The 21230-nt window shown below is 32.1% G+C and overlaps 1 protein-coding gene across 9 annotated transcripts in view; it reads left to right on the plus strand.

The window, feature by feature from the left end:
- cac (cacophony) overlaps positions 1–21230 on the plus strand; it is an 86254-nt gene that overhangs the window by 31559 nt on the left and 33465 nt on the right. For 8 of the 9 annotated variants that reach the window (XM_064699171.1, XM_064699172.1, XM_064699174.1 and 5 more), the window contains exons 12-20: positions 423–620; positions 711–1224; positions 2873–3208; positions 4907–5470; positions 8913–9056; positions 9212–9413; positions 13121–13285; positions 14836–14946; positions 17993–18076. In XM_064699171.1, coding sequence (XP_064555241.1) covers positions 423–620; positions 711–1224; positions 2873–3208; positions 4907–5470; positions 8913–9056; positions 9212–9413; positions 13121–13285; positions 14836–14946; positions 17993–18076 — 2318 coding nt within the window. Of the gene's footprint in view, positions 1–422; positions 621–710; positions 1225–2872; positions 3209–4906; positions 5471–8912; positions 9057–9211; positions 9414–13120; positions 13286–14835; positions 14947–17992; positions 18077–21230 lie in introns of those variants that run through there. The other variant, XM_064699179.1, reaches the window with a different exon arrangement.

Consider the following 21230-nt stretch of genomic DNA (forward strand, 5'->3'; position numbering starts at 1 on the left):
GCTTGTAGCCTTTAAATAGCCGTAAAGTTGTTCTAAATATAATTAGGTGTAAAAAATGTTTAAAGGCATATTGCGAATAGCAAGTATGTAGAAATTCTATACTTAAGGCTTACGACGTACACTAAGTCGTTTCAATGTTTTAAAATTTGTGACACATTGTCATCTCTTAAATATAGTATTAAAACCCAACATTTCATGTATGTATGTGTTTACTCATACTCGTAGATATCTATGTTTGTAGTTGCATCTTGTTAAGCGTAGATATATCGAATAAAGCTAACAACTACCACGATTATATCACAAAGTACTCATATGCAGGATACATCAAATTTCTCTGGCAATATTTAAAACACTTTTCCATAAGGTTATTAAGAAATCGATTCAATTAAATGTTACTAACGTTATATTTTTATTTTTGACAGGTTATCTAAAAACTCGTTCAAAACCCCAAGGTAGCTGTACAGGGTTCTGGCGGGCCGAGAAACGATTTCGCTTCTGGATACGACACACAGTAAAGACGCAGTGGTTCTATTGGTTCGTAATAGTTCTGGTCTTTCTGAATACCGTCTGCGTAGCTGTCGAACACTATGGCCAGCCAACATTTCTAACGGAATTCTTGTGTAAGTTATTTCTTAATATCGGTCTCGAGTTTGTGCAGAAGATGTAGAGAGCAGATTGTCTGGTAGCTAACAATACTAATTTCGTTACAGACTACGCTGAATTTATATTCCTGGGCCTATTCATGTCGGAAATGTTTATAAAGATGTATGCGCTGGGCCCTCGCATTTACTTCGAGTCGTCGTTTAACCGTTTTGATTGTGTCGTCATTAGTGGTTCGATATTCGAGGTGATCTGGTCCGAAGTTAAGGGTGGCTCCTTCGGCCTATCTGTGTTGCGTGCGCTACGGCTTCTACGCATCTTCAAAGTGACCAAATATTGGTCATCTCTACGTAATCTAGTAATTTCATTGCTAAATTCAATGAGATCTATTATCTCGTTGCTCTTCTTGCTCTTCTTGTTCATACTGATATTTGCACTGCTTGGCATGCAATTGTTCGGTGGGCAATTCAATTTGCCAGGAGGCACACCCGAAACAAATTTTAACACATTTCCCATAGCACTTCTAACCGTGTTTCAAATCCTTACCGGCGAAGATTGGAATGAAGTTATGTATCAGGGTATTATATCGCAAGGTGGTGCAAAGAAAGGAATGATTTACTCTATGTAAGTTTAAATAAATATTTATATATTTTTTTCATTAATATTATATAATATATTTAATTATATGAGTATATTGTATAAACTATAAGATAGTATCATATATAAGACCAAGTAAAAACGATTCAGTCGGGTGCAACCGACTACACAATACTCGAACTGGGTGGGTGGTTCAAAGACTTAACCGCAATGCAGTCATTTTCTAAGGGTGCCCTTAGAAAATGGCGACTTTTGCAATGTGTGGTGACGGATACTAATGTAGCCTCGATCTGCCAAATAAGGGGTTCCAGCCCTTAAACTGTTGGAGTATAGATTTTCGCAGATTAGTCTTTGTCTTACGCAGATATGCACAAGTATATTTTTAAAGTAGCAGGTTTCTATCATTAAGATCTGAAAAAATCTGGGCATATAGACTGTCAGTGGACCAGACAAACATTGCACAAAGCCAATCCACTGTCTCACTTCATGAACCGAGTATTAAAATTGTATGTCATATTCTAGAGAAATACATAATCTGATAGGTTAACTGCTGCTTAATACATGTATGCTTAATATCCTGTTAGGTGACAGGGAGTATATTCGATCTCGTGAATTTTTTGTTTCGTTTATTTATGTTATTGAGAATTTTGCATGATTTTGTTTTACTTATTTTGATAATATTATAATTTCATAATAAATGCTGAAGTAGGCTCTGGGAAAGTAGTTGGAATTCATTGAACGTCGAACCATTAATGTGTGCAATCGGCCTTAAAGATCCGAAACGTTGGAGTTTTGGTTTCACAATATAAGTGAAAGATAGGACTTTATGGCTTGAAGAATTTAGTTTAATTTAATTCTGAAATTTTGCAAGCCAAGTCCATTCTCTTTTTCTCAGTCGCTTATTATCTAAAAAAATCTCGGCGTACTCATCCGTACCTTAATAACGTAAGTGTATACATTTATAAATGCTAAAACAGTTAACACATACCTGCTTAACTATTTACATTCATAATTTTTTTGCAGAAATCAATTCAGTTTTGGATTCATTTTGGCCCTATGTCACAGTTGATTAAGTATTATAAGTATTTACCGCCTTACTACATTATATTCGTTAAGACTTATTGGACTTACGAGTAATGCCGTACTGTAAAACCGTATTCGAAGATTGATTGATTCAACTGTTAGTCTCCTTAAATTCTATAGTATATCTAGCAGTCAGATGCGCAATAAATATATGTAACTAATTATATTTAGATCAGATCTATTTAGTAACTTAAGCTCATTGTATTGGTAGTTAATAACACTCGACAAAATGTTGTTCTTGGAAATATCATCATCATTTTACGCCTGAAAATAAAAGCATTACCATTCCGATGCACATATGAACATAGGTCCAAATAAATATATCTTGAATCTGTAGAGACAGATGAGAATGTGTTTAAAGCACATACTGGTCCGTCAAAACTAAGGTCATGAGGATTGAGCTAATCAACCATATGGTATTCCTACAATAAGGTTAATCATGAACGGATTAAAAAGATTTTAACATTTAGCAGATAAGTGGGTGCAGGGTATTGAATCGGGAGGAACACTTCCGACATTTCCAAGTACTTACTTTTAAGTATATAAATGCAATTGTGTGGACTCAACTCATAACTTTCTATTCCTTTAACAGATACTTTATCGTTTTGGTACTCTTCGGTAATTATACGCTTTTAAATGTGTTCTTGGCTATCGCCGTCGATAACTTGGCGAATGCGCAAGAACTGACAGCAGCCGAAGAGGAACAAGTCGAAGAGGATAAAGAGAAACAACTTCAAGAGCTAGAAAAGGAGATGGAAGCGCTTCAAGGGGATGGTGTTCATCTAGAGAACGGCGATGGCACAGTAGCCACTAGCAAGGGAAAGAGCAAGAAAAAGGAGGAAGAGAAAAAAGAAGAAGAAGAAGTAACAGAAGGACCCAAACCAATGTTACCATATTCTTCGATGTTTATACTTTCGCCAACAAATCCGTAAATATTATTCTCACAAGTTTACTTATTTAAATAGCTCACTCGGCAACGCCGGGTAACACAAGCTATATATTTTTTTTGATTTTATAAACTAGTTAGGGTTACCTGTCGTTTTCCGGGTCAAGGATTTTCTTCCTTTGGAATAGACTGAAGTTGATTAAATTAATAACAGAAATAAAGACTTTTTCTTAAGAAACGAAAAAGTTTGAAGCAAGTCAGACGAAAATATAACTGTCGTCTATACAATCTGTCCGTTCCAAAAGGGTGCAAAACGAATTCATTAGAATTATTAAAAACATTACAAAAGTAGTTTCAAGGCGATCGGCAACAACATTTTAAATTGAGTTTACCCAGGAGTGGGGAGAGGGAGTGGAAGAATAAAACATCGCAAAGCCACTTTTATAAAACTTTTTGTATATATATGTAGATAGTTTATATGTGTTTGGTACCAGGTTTAAGTGGGATTTATGGCCTGACCCATAATTTTGAAATAATAATGTTTATAAATTTAAAATAAAAAACAATTTAGGACGCCGTAGTCGAATGGGCTCGACTTCTAAATATCCTTTAGCCATCAGTAACACTTTAGCTTTTAGTGTAATTCTTCAAATCATAAATTATAGCTCAATACAAATTACAGAATGCCAATACAGGTGCTTATTAATATATTTATTACACAAACTTATGCGCCGCTTCTTTCGCCTGCGCTAATTTCGAAATTTATTGTTGAATAGTTTCTATGTTCGCTGTCCGATGTACATGGAGTTTAAAAGGCATAAATATTGGAATAAAAGTTTTGTATTCGAGAACCCACATACCAAATTTGGTATATTTAGTTCTTGTATTTTTTGAGGTTTGCCCAAAGAAGTAAGTCTTAGAATCGATTTGTATCAAATTTAGGAAATGGGATGGGACATCGGTCGACAAGCAGCCGTGCTGTTGGATAGGTAGGAAAATAAATAATTATTATTTTTAATTCCAGTTTCTTTATACTCGCATAGGCTCGTAAATTTAAGTGCAGGTATTTGTGTTCTAGGTTCCTTTTAGAAATTTTAATATTCAAAAATAGCTATCATTAATAACTATCCTAATATCTGATAAAATTTTTTAGCATAACAAAAAATTTACTAACTATTTTCACTTTTTTCTTTTACTTTTTTCTTTTGGATTCGGTTCAATTTTATGTTGCACACTACAATGAACAACTGAACAAATTAATTCATAAATTGAATTATCATTGATTAATTCAAATTGTAAATATTTGCACTACAAATATCGACGCAAACTTCATTTGATTTCTACACCAATCACCTTCACCACGAGAAACTGCAATCCACCTTATTAAATTCATCATCACCTTCAACAACAACAACAAAACCAACAACAACAACTTTAACCATTACAACAACAACAACTATAACAATGACTATGACAAACACCGTTGATAAAACATTATAAATAATAATTGGAAAAAAAAACAATTTAAACTAAATAAAACGGTTGACTAAACGAAACAAAAATCGCAATCGAATACCTAAAATAAAATTCAATAACAAATGTAATAACCGAATTAATTGAACTTTGCAATTGCAACTGGCAAAAAACAAAAAAACAAACATTTATTTATTGAAAAAAAAAATCCAAAAACGTCAAACCTAACCACCTATTGGTATAACAATTAATTAATGACCCATACAGCATACGACGTGGCGCCCATTGGGTCGTAAACTTACCATATTTTGATTTCTTCATAATGGTCGTCATCTCAATGTCATCAATAGCATTAGCAGCCGAAGATCCCGTTCGTGAGAACTCGAGGCGAAACAAAATTTTGAATTACTTTGATTATGCATTTACCGGCGTATTCACGATAGAAATGTTGCTGAAAATTGTAGACTTGGGTGTCATACTACATCCTGGCAGCTATTTAAGAGAATTCTGGAATATTATGGATGCTGTGGTCGTTATATGCGCTGCTGTTAGTTTCGGTTTTGATATGAGCGGTAGCAGCGCTGGACAAAATTTGTCAACTATAAAATCGCTTCGTGTCTTGCGAGTATTGCGTCCATTGAAGACCATTAAACGTGTTCCAAAATTAAAAGCCGTCTTCGATTGCGTCGTGAATTCATTAAAAAATGTTGTTAACATTCTAATCGTGTACATATTGTTTCAATTTATATTTTCTGTTATTGGTGTACAATTGTTCAATGGAAAATTTTTTTATTGTACGGACGAAAGTAAACATACTTCCGAAGAGTGCCAGTAAGTAAAATTTGTATTCAAGATTGATATTTTTTTCTGTTCTAATTTTTCTTATATGTTTCGTATACCATAAACCGACATTATTTGTGCAAAATTGTTTGTTTAGTTTTAATAGTTATTTGCTTATTATTTCATAGACTTTGCAATAATAATTTATCCTCTTAGTCGCGTTGCGCATACATTCTGTGTGGTCTTACATATATATAGATCTTCTACTCTATCAGTCACTATTGCTCTCTCTCTCTCTCTCCCTCTTTTGTAATTATATATCCGTTTCTCTCTTTAAATATATAATATGAATGTATATGAATGTACATACATGTGTGTATATATATGTATATACATATATGCATATATATTTACTGAACATATGTATATATATTTATATATATATATATATATATATACAATTTAATTATATATATATATATATATATATATATGCATATATATATCTATAAATATGTGTATATATTTTTAATTGATTAGCATAAATATATATAAACATATTTAAATAAACAGTTCATGTCTGTGTGCTACAATCTTTAATTTGTTACAAAGCTTTTAAATACAAACATTAATAAATTCCTGTGTACATGCTTTGCTTTTAAATAACAACACAAGGTACTATATGATAAGCCTACTTATCAGCACCTCAGGAAACTCTTAAAGACCGGACAGATGTACAATTTATATACATAAGTCAATCAAGTGTCATAAAACTGAATGAAGAAACTAATTGCATTTCTTGGGTGTGTATGTGTAACCTCATTTGAGGTGTGACAAGTACTACGTAGTTAGTACCTAGTACCTTTTCTATGTATGTATAACTTTTGTACCTGCCTACATACACAATTATACCACATTATCTACGGTTGGTTCCTATAAATGTTTACACAAATTCTAAATGGTCATTCGAATTGTAGCCATATTCGAAGCTAAGGCCCATCGTTACTTCTCGTCCTTTATAATGTTTTCCAACATATGTATAGATATATATATATATATATAATATGTTTATGTACTTATGATAACCTCATTTCTAAAGTTCAAATCATAGGGAGAGTGAGGTGCAATATCTAGCAATTGTTAAGGCAAGGAACGAAATTTTGATCATGATTCAACCTCATGAATTTTTTTTTTAATCGATCAAGGTACCCAGTACTCTTGAGAGCTATAAATTAGCCGTTTGCATGACACTGTGTGTACATATATTTTGAAATAAGTATGTACATATGCTTAAAATATTCGACATATTTAAGTATATATGTATACATGGTTAATCATTGCAATTGCAAAAAATAGATAACATACGTTTTTTATGTTTTTGTCTCCAATATATATTTTCAATTGTATATTATTTAATTTCTTATGTGTTTGTTGTTTGCTTGTATCTTTTTTCTTTTCTAAGAAGACAAAAAAGGTGCACTGATTTTACAGAATGTAAGAGTAGCATTTTACAGTTTCTCGCCCAGTTTTTCTTGCCTGAATTGTGTTGAGCATTCACGCGAGTAAAAGGGCCAAAAACGAAATAATTAACAAGAAAGCCAACCATAACAAACTACTGATTTTTAAATTAATAAATATAAAATTACGAGCGAAATACAAATAGCAAACAAAACTCAACAACAATATCAGTGTCTGTGTATATATTCATAGAAAAGAACTGAAATGCCATCTAAGACCTTTTTAGTTTTATTCTATTTAATTTATGGTCAGTCTGTTAAGTCGATCAATGTATTTTTATATGTGTTGCCTTCTACACTAAATCAAAAATCAATGTCGAAAACAGCCAATTTGACTCAACTGAAATTCAATTGAATCCAAGAATCTGCTGTCGATCGCGTTTAGCAAGTAAATAATCGTTTTATTTCTTTACAATTGGGTATTTGCAATACCAAAGAGTCCATATTACTACCAGAAGATTTCTTAATAAGTCTGTATTCGCGTACACGCAATAGAATAACTAATCGTATTTAAAGTAGATCTCGTGCTTAAATGAGTAGTACATCATGCCCGGAATTTCATATTTGAGACTAGTGTCCAAAACTTCCTCCTATTTCATCTTACAAGATATCTCTCAATTTTTAAATATGGTAATGTAAATACATACATTCTATCATTTCTTTAAATCGAATTAACAACATATAAAATGTACAAAGAAGATTCAAATCAGTTTCAATAGAAGATAGGTTTATTCAAATATACATTGGCAACAAATAAAATATCTGACTCCATGAGTCGTTGCACGTGACGTGAGCGTGACGATCCCTTCTATAACAAGAGCATACAAAGACAAAACAAAAAAAATGTTAAAGCCTTCGTTGAGTGTGGAAAAAAAACAATTGAGAAGTGTAAATAAAATAAAAAAACAGAATGACTATCATTTTATTTTATGCAAAAGATGCTCAAAACTAATTGACATGAAAATTATACAGAATTCAACAGATACTTACATTTCTAGACGTACATTGTGCTCATACATACATACGACTGTGTACGGCTATGCTTATTATTTTAAAGACATACTCATGAAAATAAGTACAATACAGTCGCCAGATCAATTACCTTTGCAGTCACGTTGATTATCCCAAAATGAGTAGATACTCCACACCATAAGCGCAGCTGCCTTGTTACACATCGCCGAACAAACAACCAGCGACTTACGTATAAGTTGTGCACTACCAATTTAAAATCAACTCGGCTTCACTCTTTCGCATTAAGACTTAAATGCACCGCATAATATTACGTATGTAGGTTTTGGTTTAATTGATTATGCAACATGAAGTATCTTACAGACTTACAGCTTTGCTAACAACTATGGGTTAAGCGGAGTTACTGGATGTAACTGTAGATGCATTAGGTTTTCGAACATTTCTTTTATTTGTACGCCTTCTGATTGTACAGTGTTGATTTGGATTGTTCTGGGTTACAGCTAGACAAATTTAAATACTGGTACAAAAACAATTGCAAAGCCACATATCGCATATTTACCCATAAAGGGAATACAACCTACATATATACATACTATTCTGCTTTAATTTTGTTGTGCAATATTTACTGACACCACATGACCCAATGATTGATTGATTGATTGATGTCTATTCATTAGATTTCTTTTTGCAAATAGTCCCACATATAAATTTAAGTATTATCATGTTTTCAAACTTTTTGCAAAACATGATAGAATATTCAACATATTTGGAAAGCAAAATGAATGTTATTCGAATTAAATTTTGGTTAAATATTATTCATGTCATAATGTACTTTGCATATTTTGTTTGTGTAGTGTTTTTGATTGTACCAAACTTGCTTTTTACGTCTTTAATTAAGTAATTAATCCAAATACTTATTATTTCACAACGTTTTAAAAAATTGAATTGCGAAAACATCATAATCCAAACATTAACATATAATATGCAACCATCACCACCACCTGAAGGGGCTCGTATTTTAAATACGAGGAAGACGAGTTGCTGCCCAAACAGGAGATGCGAGTGTGGAAGCCCCGCAGCTTCCATTATGATAATGTCGCCGCAGCCATGTTGACGCTTTTTGCTGTACAAACCGGCGAAGGATGGCCACAGTAAGCTATTTGCTCGTAGCGTTTAAGTTATTTTATAGTATATAATATGCAACAAAGTGCAAATATTACTGGTGAATAATTAAATTGTACTTTGTTTTTATTTTTTGTTTTGTGCTATCTTCACTTAAATGTTGCTAATGGTAATCATCAAATAGGGTCTTGCAACACTCAATGGCTGCCACTTATGAAGATAGGGGTCCAATCCAAAATTTCCGGATCGAAATGTCCATCTTTTATATAGTATATTTTATTGTATTTCCATTCTTCTTCGTCAACATATTCGTCGCCTTGATAATTATTACATTTCAAGAGCAAGGCGAAGCTGAATTACAAGACGGTGAAATTGACAAAAATCAGGTGAGCCAGCAAATCAAAAAAAAAAACATAAAATTTTAAAAACGAATTCAAAAAATGACTACGTGTGTTTCATGTGTAATGTACTTACAAGTAAAATTGATAGTCGTAAAATTAACAATTATCTATATAACTGCACGTAAATGTACACACATACAACGATACCCATACATGTAAAAACCTCTATTAAAAAATTACTTATGTACTTATGTATGCTAGCCAAACAATACAATCAAACACTGTACGGAAATGCGTTTGCGCAAACGTTATTAGCTCAGGTTCTGCTACCTGTACCTGTACACGTACTCGTAATCGTTCCTTTATGTACCTTCCATTAAAACTTATAGAATGTTTGCCACCACCAATGATTAGACTGACGCCTTGAGCGTCGTTATTGACATTATTTACATTTGGGCTACATAGGGCTACCATTTATCTTGTCCGTCTCTGCAACAAATGTGATTTGGCATTACTTGCATAAACGTACGCAATATGTCTTGTTGTACGAGACTTAGTCTGTTTACTGCTTAAGAACTGCGTGCGAAAATTAAATTAGATTTTCGAAAATGCAAGGATAAGCAATAACAAACTCACTTGTGTGGTGCTCGTCTCTCGATTTTAATTGGGGGCCAGCAAACCTTGAACGTGAGAATTTGAAAGTTGGTCCGCGTTGCGCGCCGCATAATTTGATAATCGGCCCATAAAAATTATCGAAGTGGTTCATGATTCGACAATAGTTTCAATCTTACCTTATTAGTAATATTCATGTATATTATTTAAAAGGAAATAGCCCTTACATAAGTTCCTGTCATTATTAGGCTTTGTTAAGGATTAAGCCCTATGGTCTTATTGCCTTAGAATAATACAGAGCAATAAAAATGATTGTATGTGTATATATTAAGCGATTTTCTTGTGTATTGCTTTCGTTATCCCGAAACATTTTTGATCAAATAATTTTAATCTACAGATGTAAATACATCAATTAATCGTGCCATAGGCCCTAGAACTTATATAGGTTAATGTATTGATCGGACCCTGTATATAAGCATTATTAGAAACCCATTAATATAAAGAGTGAACATTTACCGGAAAGTAGAGATTTTGTATAATACCCACGATAGTCCTTAAATATTCAGTGTTGAATATTTAACGATTGGTATCGTCAAGTCGCTATTATCGCCAAACTATGTAGTTCGTTGCTGAGTACACAACAATATATACTGTAAGTATGTCATTAACCCAGCAATATCTTTCATTAAGGCGGCCTTATACATAACGAGTTAAACTGAATTTTGGTTATAAATTGGTTGAAGAGAATTGAAAATTAAACAATAATTATTTCAAATATAGTGAGGCCCCGGCACTAACACCCGGAATTGATAAAACAATTGCACAAAAATACAAAATTATCCTTTTTTAGTTAATCTCGTTTTGATTGGCATGCAGTTACATAATAGCTTTTAAATTACCATTTAAATTAGAAAGAAAAATGTAAAACTCACTTGCGTCAAGACTTATCAACCTAATTTGTATACCCGGGAGCAGGGTATACAAATAATAATAGGTAAAACAGGGTAAAATATATGTAAATAGCATGCAGCATTCAAGACTTGAACCTATTAACACATTCTTGATTAGCATCAACAGCCTAGTCGATTCATTTGTTTTGTTATCCGCTGGAATTAGTACCCTCCGATCTCTACCTAACAAAGGACTATGCATTTTGAGTGTAGTTACAAGGCTGTGTAGCTTACAGAGTTGTCTACGTCTGTGGTAAAGAATGACAAAGCTTGATACACACAATTTGGCGTGAAAGTGTTGGATAACATGTACAGCTCACGTCTATTTCATTTTTTGGAGAAACTCCACCGAAATATTTGGATTACGATGAAAAAAACGCTCAAGTTATTCAAGAATACATATCCTATAGTGTGGTTATGGGAAAAGAACATGTACAACCCAGAGAGATTTTCCAAGGTAGTCATCTCGGCCGGATACTCTTTACTCTGTTTATAAAAGACATTTCGTCGGTTGGTTCACCCTAGCGTGCCAATGTATGCAGATCAAGTTAAGTTGTTTCGTGCATATGAGGATTTTGCTTCCATTTACCTATGACAAGCTGACATTGTTGCCTTTCAGTGTCGAGTAAGCCTTTTTAATCTAAAAGATAATGATCATACACTTTAGATAGACTCCCACGTCTTGGCCATAGCTTATAAGCCCAGGATTGTTCCAAGTTTCATTAAGCGATGGTCCAATCAAAAAGCATTATTTCTAATTTTCTCACCCATCATGGGCTCTGTAATATTCAATATTAAAGAATAGAAGCCGTACTTAAACAGTTGCTGTTTACTGCCCTTCTTGGATTAAACTGATATAATACTCCAGTAGACTCCCAAAAACGTGTCTTATCTCTTTAGCTAAACGTATTATTATGCTTGGTTTAATATTCAATTATAAATTAACCAGCTGATGTTTCCCGGCCTTGCCCGTGGCAAGTTTTGTGCTTTAAATTTTAGATATAGGCTTTTTACCCTTTTTTCACCCGTAGACAACTTAAATCTACTTATACCATCTTGAACTCCACCTTTAAAGTTATATTATGTTATGCCAAATATGTCACAAATAAATTTTCATAAAGATCCTTGGAAATTAATTCAATTCAATTAATAAACTTTACCACCAAATTGTTTTTTTCCGAAAAAAAACTGAAACATCTTTTAAATTAATTTGAACAAAGATTGTTGAAAATGAGTTTTAGGCCGATCGGATGCTAAACAAATAAACTTTAGCCGTTTTTCGGGAATTCCCAAAACCCCGTCTTAGCGTGCACTTCCATCACATAAGGTAACAACAGAAATAATTTTATCTTAGCTCTTACGGTTTGGGCTATGCCTTGATCACCAATCAGTTATTCAGTCAAGAAAACAAGTGTTGTATAAAGAGAAATCGACTCCTTCTCAATTTTAACTACTCTAAAACGTAAACCATTATTACTTAAGCGCTGCTCAACTATGCCTTCCAATAAAAATAATAAATATAAAATATTTTATATTCTAAGGTATTTAACACTTTGTGTCGGACTTTCTCTGCGTCGAAGTTTCCCACGAGCCGAGAATCTACGAATATGAGATACCTTTTACACAACAGAGCCGCCGGAAGAAACATTTTTACTATATTGTATGCATACATACAAAACGAACAAACAAACCCTTGTCACAAGTTGCTGTCGATTTTTCGGTTGGCGAAGTAGAAAATATATTTTTGAAGAACCTCCAAGCGCCCATTGTGCGCTTATGTACATCATTTAAATGTCTGCACAAACCTCTGAAAACGAGATTTCAATTTATCTGTCATTCCAATGCGTCATAGGTCTTTTCAAAAGAGATTAACTCAATCTGCGTACTATATACCAAAATAAATATTTCAAATCTAACGTTGCTAGCTCGGATAGCATCTAAGATCGACACGTTTATACAGACAGACAGGGCAAGATCGACTTAGACTAGACTAAAATCGTCGTGCAGATCAAGAATATTTGTTAGGTCGGGATGCTTTTGTCTGCCTACAATATAAAGATATTCACAAAAACATTACACCCGTTTTACCTATTTCAATGGCTACAGGATATGAAAATCAAATAATTTTTTTCAGTGCACACTGTTTTTGTTGCTATGATATAATATCAAAATTCTTTTCTTTTTTCACAGAAATCATGTATTGATTTTACAATTGGAGCTCGACCGCTTGAACGTTATATGCCAAAAAATCGTAATACTTTTAAGTACAAAGTGTGGCGCATTGTTGTTTCTACCCCATTCGAATACTTTATAATGATGCTGATTGTTTTCAATACACTGTTATTGATGATGAAGGTAAGTTTCCGTGTTTGTGTTCCCATTTACATGTAATTACTACTGATTTCAAAACAAACAAACGCATTTTAATTTGGGCCAATGATTAAAAATACTATATACGAGGGCCTTCTGAGTCTACGGTTTCAGTGCTTTTCCTAACATTAATTCATACAGAAAATATTTAATATTACTTGATGTATTTGAAGAAGTATTTCTTTCACTTGATATTGCAACCAAAAGCATTCCCACTTTTGAAAACATAAAACTTTTTTCATAAAGAAAACAACCGACAAAAGCTGGGCAGCTTACAGTCGCTATGGTTATTCTTTTCGTAGCTATGAAAATTGTATTATTCACTCATGAAAATGTTTCAGTAAAGCACAAATAGGACTGCTATAGTCGAAAGTAAACGACTAGAAAATACTCTTAATTCCGCGCTGAGTTCCCTTCACAAATATTCCTGCTTTTTCATATACATACACACACAAAGCGGCTTCACTTTGCCCCACACTATGGGAAATGCAGATTCAGTTCGGTGTTTAAAGTTCGAACGTTATGATATTTTGAGGGCATTAACATGACACCCAATGTATGTAAATACCAAAGGCAAGAGTTTTTTGTTTTTATTCGCTATTCTGAAAAAACAAGATTCACAATTGATTTTATCGATATTATGGAAATGCGACAACGAATGATAAACTCTTTGTGCATATGATTTACGAGAATTTCAAGTCTTTAGCTTTTATAGTTTCCAAGAACGAGGCGTTCATACAACATTGTAATTTTTTTTACCCATTTTCAAGGGGTTCAGACAATAAAATAGGAAAATTATTTTGAAAAATATTGAAACCAAAAAGATATCAGCTAACCCCCGTATTTAGCAACTGTAAGAATTTTATAAAGTTGACACTTTATTTTTTTAATGTACTATTTTTACATACCCGCTATGTTTCAAAATACCCAAAAATATTTATGGTTACATTTTTTAGTTAACCACTATTCAAATTTAGTAGTTCACTGTCACTTCAAAATGTTTCAATGAATCTCTCCATTTTATTTGGCTTATACACATTAAAAATAATGTTCTAAATTTGGTATCAATATGCAACAAATAATATATTATAATCAGCCTTAAAAATGTATAAATCGATGTTGTGAATTGTATATAAGCCATTAAAAATTTAAGTTTGTCCTTATGCAAACTGGCATGGAGTTTTATTTTATTTTTCCTTTTTTATTGGGGTACTTTAATTTTTCCACAAACACGTAACATACGAGGGTATGTATATCGAATTGTCTATGTCGCATGATTAGTCGATGAGAAACAATATAAATAGCGAGCGCGAAAAGGAATTATTGTTGATTTAGGAACGCCGTATTTATGGCGGTAATATTCTATTTTATTACATTATTTTTGGGATAATTGAAATGCGTTGTTCAAATACACACCTCTGTAATCGTACATAATTGCGGACCATTTGCGCAAATCCTACTTTTGGCTAACAGACAATGTCTGTGATGTTTTTAAATGGGAGAAACAAACTAATCATAAACAACAATCTTAACAGTATCATAATCAAAGTGAGATGTATGAAAAATCACTCAAATACATCAACATGGGATTCACAGGCATGTTCAGTGTTGAAACTGTTCTTAAGATAATTGGATTCGGTGTCAAGGTAAGTTTAAGATTGTACAAAATAAATTAATGTAAGTGTTATCGGTTAGCATTTCGATCTTTAATATCAGCTAGATCTAATGTACAGACTATTTAAGTCCGTCTTAAGTATGCTGAAATATACAATGTCACATTATCTTTTGGTAATATTTGTATGTATGTTTAATGGGAAAGCTGTCTAAGGTCATACCAAGGTAAGGTTTTTCAAACTACATATGCTCACATTACCAACATTAACGCATGTATCTATTTCTCTGTGTGCTTGTAAATACATATGTCTCGAAACTTCGTTTCAATATACAGAATTTCAAATAAAAAGGCGCAAATACAAACGAATTTAAACTGGTTTAAGACTCCTACTTCGAACTACTAATTCGCGAATTGTTACAAAAATTCGATACCATTAAAGCAGCATTAAAAGTCAATAGCAATAGTCAATCCCTTGTAGAGAGATATTATTATTTTGTAATGAATTGAATGCATAAACGAAAGACATCTCCGACAAAATCGAGTATATTTGTACATTCTTGATCACTATCAACCTATATAGTTCTATAGGAAGAATCGCTCAGAAAATGAGTTTTCGCTGGCGACAATTTTTTTTTTTTTTTTTTTTTTAAGCAATCTTCACGGAACTCAACAGCTACGAGCTTAACAATTCTTCCTAATATCTGCTAAGTTGTAAGCAATATGTTTACAAAGGTATTTCATCGTCGGCGATCATCATAGTTTTATACAAACACGCTAATAATAAACTAAATATTAATTAGAACTAACTTAGGCATAGCCGTTTAATAGTTTTATTTCTTTCACCCTTTGGCAATTTCGACACGAATATTTTTCAGGAATGAATATTGTTTTTTTTTTTCTTAATCGATCGATGTATATCGAAATATTGAAAATACAAAAATCGAGGCTTATTATGAAAAATCGGGTTTAGTGAAAAATCGCTGTTTTTTTACATCACCTAGGACTATTTTTATTTAAATTAAGCCCATAATAACAAGTGAAATAATAAAAATGTTAATATTAACAATATAGCTATGTTAGATAGCATAGCTATATATAGAATTATGTACGGACATATGTATATAAGTAAACTGTGATACGCGAAATTGCCAGAAACTATTAAACTATTCGGTTTACTCAACGGCAATGACATGTTTTCGCTTTTAATACCTCTCATGTTGATAATCCACGTCTAACGATTTGACAGTTTATACTCTGAGATTTTTTATTGGCATGTCGCGCACAGTGTTTCATCTAGTGGACCAAAAATGTAATTTAGATTTCATGAAAAGCCACTGTTCAGTTAGCTAATATCGATATGTGCTATCGATATATATGACCATTTTATTTTATTTATTTTTATTATTTTATAATCATTAGTTTGATTTTCAATGTCGCTTGGGACATTTGGAGTCTCTATATATAAAACTGACTGATTGTTTGGAGATCAACGCTCAGCCCAAGAGCTGGGAAGCTGAAGTGTTAACCGTAATTAGACGGGTTTTAGAAAATTCAATCCGTAAGATTGGGAAAATTGTGGAAACGGTTGCATGCAACTTTTTTTTTACCATCCGATCTGCCTTGATCTCATTTTCAAAGAACTTTGTCCATATTACATTGAGAGGGGGTTGAATCTTTTCAGAAAATTCACTACTCACTTGTAATGGGAGTCAAAGATTTGACGGATTAAGTTTTGGGCTCAAATTTATTTCAAAATTTTTTTTTTTTTAAATTTATTTAAGATGTGTTTTACATTTTTCGCTCCACCCCTCCTAGGTTAAGGTTATGCCGTCGATATTTAAAGTCTTTTCCGATCGGATTTAAGCTTCAAAGTATCAAATATCTTTTTGAAAAGTCATTTGCGACCGAATTCACACTTTTCGGAAAAGCAAGCCTTTACGTTGCTCATTGCGGGTCAATTATTTTTTTGTTGAAGCTTTAAGTTTCATCCGATCGGCTTTAAACGTATACTTGGAGCCTCACGATTCTCCTCACATATCTGTAAAGCCGCAAGCCTACAAGGACATTTAAAATCGTTCTTTTTGCCAATCAATATATTTTATCTTCAAATGGGTGTAATCCACCAACTTACTATCCAAAGTGTGCTTAGCCCAGCTCTCCACCCAAGTCAAAATTTTGAAAAACTCTCTTTTGGTACTCACTTTTGACCCTACGGTTTGGGCTATCCAATAACTCACGCAGAACATATTTTTTTTTATATATATAAATAGATTTAAATATGGAAAGGTCGCAAAGACCATCACTATATATAGATAGAACAAAAATGTCAATGTATATATTTATTATGTATTAAATAATGTTGGTCCATTTGTATCATTTTATTTTATTTGTATCAAACATATATGGCATGTACTTAATTTTTTTATTTCAAGGTTGGGCTAAGAACTATGTATCTATTTATAAATGGATACGATGTGCCTTTAATTTTCATGTTAGTTAAATGTAATAATTCATCTAAAACAACCTTCGGTTCGATCCCCAATGTCTTCGTGTTCTCATTTTATAGTTTCATGATGCACCGCCCACGCACAGTGATATACTGACCTATATGAACCTGGTATTCACCTTGTTCTTCTTAATGGAGACAATACTTAAATTAATAGCGTTTGGATGTACGGTAGGTATTAATGTAAAATGGGTCGTTCATATGCGCTCGTGTTAAATGTACTTATGATGATTACAAAACTAGTTTGTTTGGAATAGTTTGTTATTTTCGTTATTTTATTTACATTTAAATGATTATAGCATTATATGTTGATGAAAACTTATATAGTGTTTTAGCAAACTCTGCGTAAATTAATAGAAGGCCCTTTGTTTTGATTGAAGTGAATAATAATTATCAGAATGTAACATTGTAAATTTCAGCGTATAAAATTGTATTTTGTATATTGATTCAAAACTAAAGAAAAAAAAAAAAACAACAAAAACAAACAAACCCAAAATAATGCAGTTGAGAAATAAAATGATATTACACAAACAATTAAACCTTAAATAATATATAACCATTTGTTTTATAGAACTTTTTCAAGGATCCGTGGAACATTTTTGATCTTATTACTGTATTAGGCAGCATTGTGGATGCACTCTGGATGGAATTCGGGGTAATTATATGCTGTTTGCCATAGCTAACTTTGAGCATACATATTATTGTTGTGTTCGATTTATGTAGGCCGTTATGCAAGACAAACAAACAATATAATCCATTTAAAAACAAAATATTTATTTTTGCCAAGATACTCCTACCCGTACAATAACAACAACACATTCATATTAATACTTACCACAAATATGAAAACATATACACGTACACATATGTATATTTATACCCACGTACACATACTTATGTGAACATACGTGCATATGTATTTAAACGAAAAATTTGGATTTAACGTCAATATATCCGATTAAAGGTGTTAAAGGTCTACTTTTACGGAGGGAAATAATTAATAAGTACTTTACACATCCAAATTGATTTTTCGAAATTTGCTATTTGTATGTTCATAGGAAATCTAAGTCAATGACTTATCTTATATTAAAGATAAATGATTTTAAACGCAAATGTCCTAGAAAATCTTTTAACAATTAGCATATTTAATTTATATATATTACTGTATACATGAACTTTGGTTATTAATCATGGAAAATCAATAACTACAGTATAAAGTGTATATACTTTTTAGTGGACTCAGCGGGGAAAAGTGGGAGTTGTTAGTTGATTTTTGCTACAATGCTAACGTAAATAATTATACTAAAAAAACGAAATCGTGAGGGAAGATCAAAGTTGGGTTTAAGGACTCCACAGAAGTAATACGCAACGATTAAATTAGAAAACTTCCAGGTTATTTTCAATGTTATCTTAGTGTGTGTTTTCAAGGGCAATATACATATGACACTGCTCTTGATATTTAAACCGCCAATGAATACAGCTACACAAGAATTGTTATTGACAAATGAACATTTTATTTCCATGAGATTTTACATAAAAAATAATATTTCTTTTAGAAACTCCCACGAAATACAGAAATTAATAATCATATTTCTTTTTGATTTCCTTTTTCATATTTATTTGTGTACGAAAACGAATACCAAATACGAAATGTGGTCTCAAAATCGGGAAAACCAAATCCGAAACAAACAAAAAACGATGAATGCAAAAAATAATCAAATAAAACACTCACGCAATCCAAAATTTACACCCTTCACGTATATTAATGTATGAATTATGTAACACGTGCAAATATTTACATGTATTCGAATTTATATATATGTAACGTAAATGCATACATGCGACTACATATGTATATATGTAAACATCAAATATTTTGATACAAATACCTTCTATTAATAAATATTTCCACCAAATTTGGCCATCGGGAAACGAAACGTCACGTTATCGCTGCCCAACACGAAATTAATAATAAAATAATGATAAAAAAAAAACAAAAACAAAAAAAACACCCACACTTGTACTATGTAATTACAAAACCAACACCAATGCCAATACTAAATGCAATGAATATGCAACTAACTCGCTCATCACAATCACAACTTGTATTAAAAACAAATTCACCAAACAAAATTGAAATTATATAAAAAAAAAAAAAAAAAAAAACAACAACAAAACTGCCACCAAATTAATTATGAAACGAACCAATTAACAAATTAAATTGTATTACAAAAATGTTGTCATTCAACAACTTTGCATGTGTATGTGCTTCAATTGAATGTGTTATCTTATACACATGTTGCACATACATATGCATACATATATATCATCTACAACTACATCGACATGTACAACAAATTTCAACACCAACAGCACGATGTAAGTACGAAACACAATCTACACAGAATTGCATTTTTCAAAATCTCATGTGCTCGAATCAATGATTTTAGATTTCGCTTTTACTGCTAAGCACCTTTCACTTACCTAATAAGCTTATTAGATCTTATATTTTTGATCTTATATTTACACATACAATTTCTACACACATTTTTATTAAGTGTTGCATTTTTTCCTTGATTTGCGTGCCCTAGCAGCCAGTATTGTAAATTAGTTACGAAATGGGCGCAACTTAGTTTTGGGTCTGGAAAGCTAGATTTAAATAAAACAAATTGGTTTTTAGGCACCCATCGGTTTTTTCGCTAATTTATATTGAAAATTGGAATCCAACGGGAACTCTTACTTTATTTACCTGAAGCCAATTTTAAATTTGTTTTAAACAGTTTAAGACTCAAAGAAAATAAAGAGTGAAAATAGCCTGAAAATCGAAAATCGGAAAATTTTAAAGTTTTCTATTCAAATAACGGCGTGTTTTGGATATTTTTATTTTAAAACTCACAATAAATAATAATTAAATTTTTTTTAAACTAAGCATGACACACAATGTACATCTATGCAGAATGACATGCTGTGTATAATAGCCATGAATTTTGTTAGAGCTTAAGTGAGTTTAATAAAGATACTAAGTTGTTCTTACTTGAAAACGTCTAAGTTTCTTATGTCAAATAGTATACCAAATGTTGTCACGAGAACCAGAGATCAAAATATCAAGCTTATGTTAGAAAAAACCTAATTAATTGAAAAGAATAATTTGACAAAAAATACGCTTTGATATTTTAAGAAATGACGATAAACAAAAGCTATTTTCGTAAAGGAAATTTCAACTTAAATCCAAGAATACAGAAGTTGCGAATACTCGTATCTGTAATTTTCAGTTTTTTGTTGCAAGCCCACAATATTGCGTTTGTACCCACTTGTTATCTTCTTGTTAAAAATATAAAATATATATAAACTGCACAGGATAAAACGCATAAAAACACCAAAAAATCGCAACCAAATGCTTAATGAGCCGAAATAAAAAGTTTAAAATAATAATAATATTAATTTATATTATTTCAAAAAGTTCAAATATAAAACCACTAAGAACTTTGCAGTCGGGTATAACCGAAACTGCGTTTAACGTGGTTTGCAGAGTAGGTACCGACTAAATCAAGCTGTAAAACTGTTATCGCAAAGATTGATATTTCAAAAAGTTCAAATAAAAAACCACTAAGAACTTTGCATTCGGGTATAACCGACTGCGTTATACGTGGTTTGCAGAGTAGGTACCGATTAAATCAAGCTGTAAAACTGTTATCGCAAAGATCTAACATTTAAACTGTTAACTGATACTTAGGGCTTTACTTCCTAGCTTTAATTATTCAGCCCCAAAAATAAAGCGGAATAGATATATAAATGAAAACACAATATAG

Source organism: Drosophila montana, unplaced genomic scaffold, assembly GCF_035044405.1.
Source record: "Drosophila montana isolate Dmon_TW-CO22-7 unplaced genomic scaffold, ASM3504440v1 contig_855_1, whole genome shotgun sequence".
Taxonomy (NCBI): Eukaryota; Metazoa; Arthropoda; class Insecta; order Diptera; family Drosophilidae; genus Drosophila; species Drosophila montana.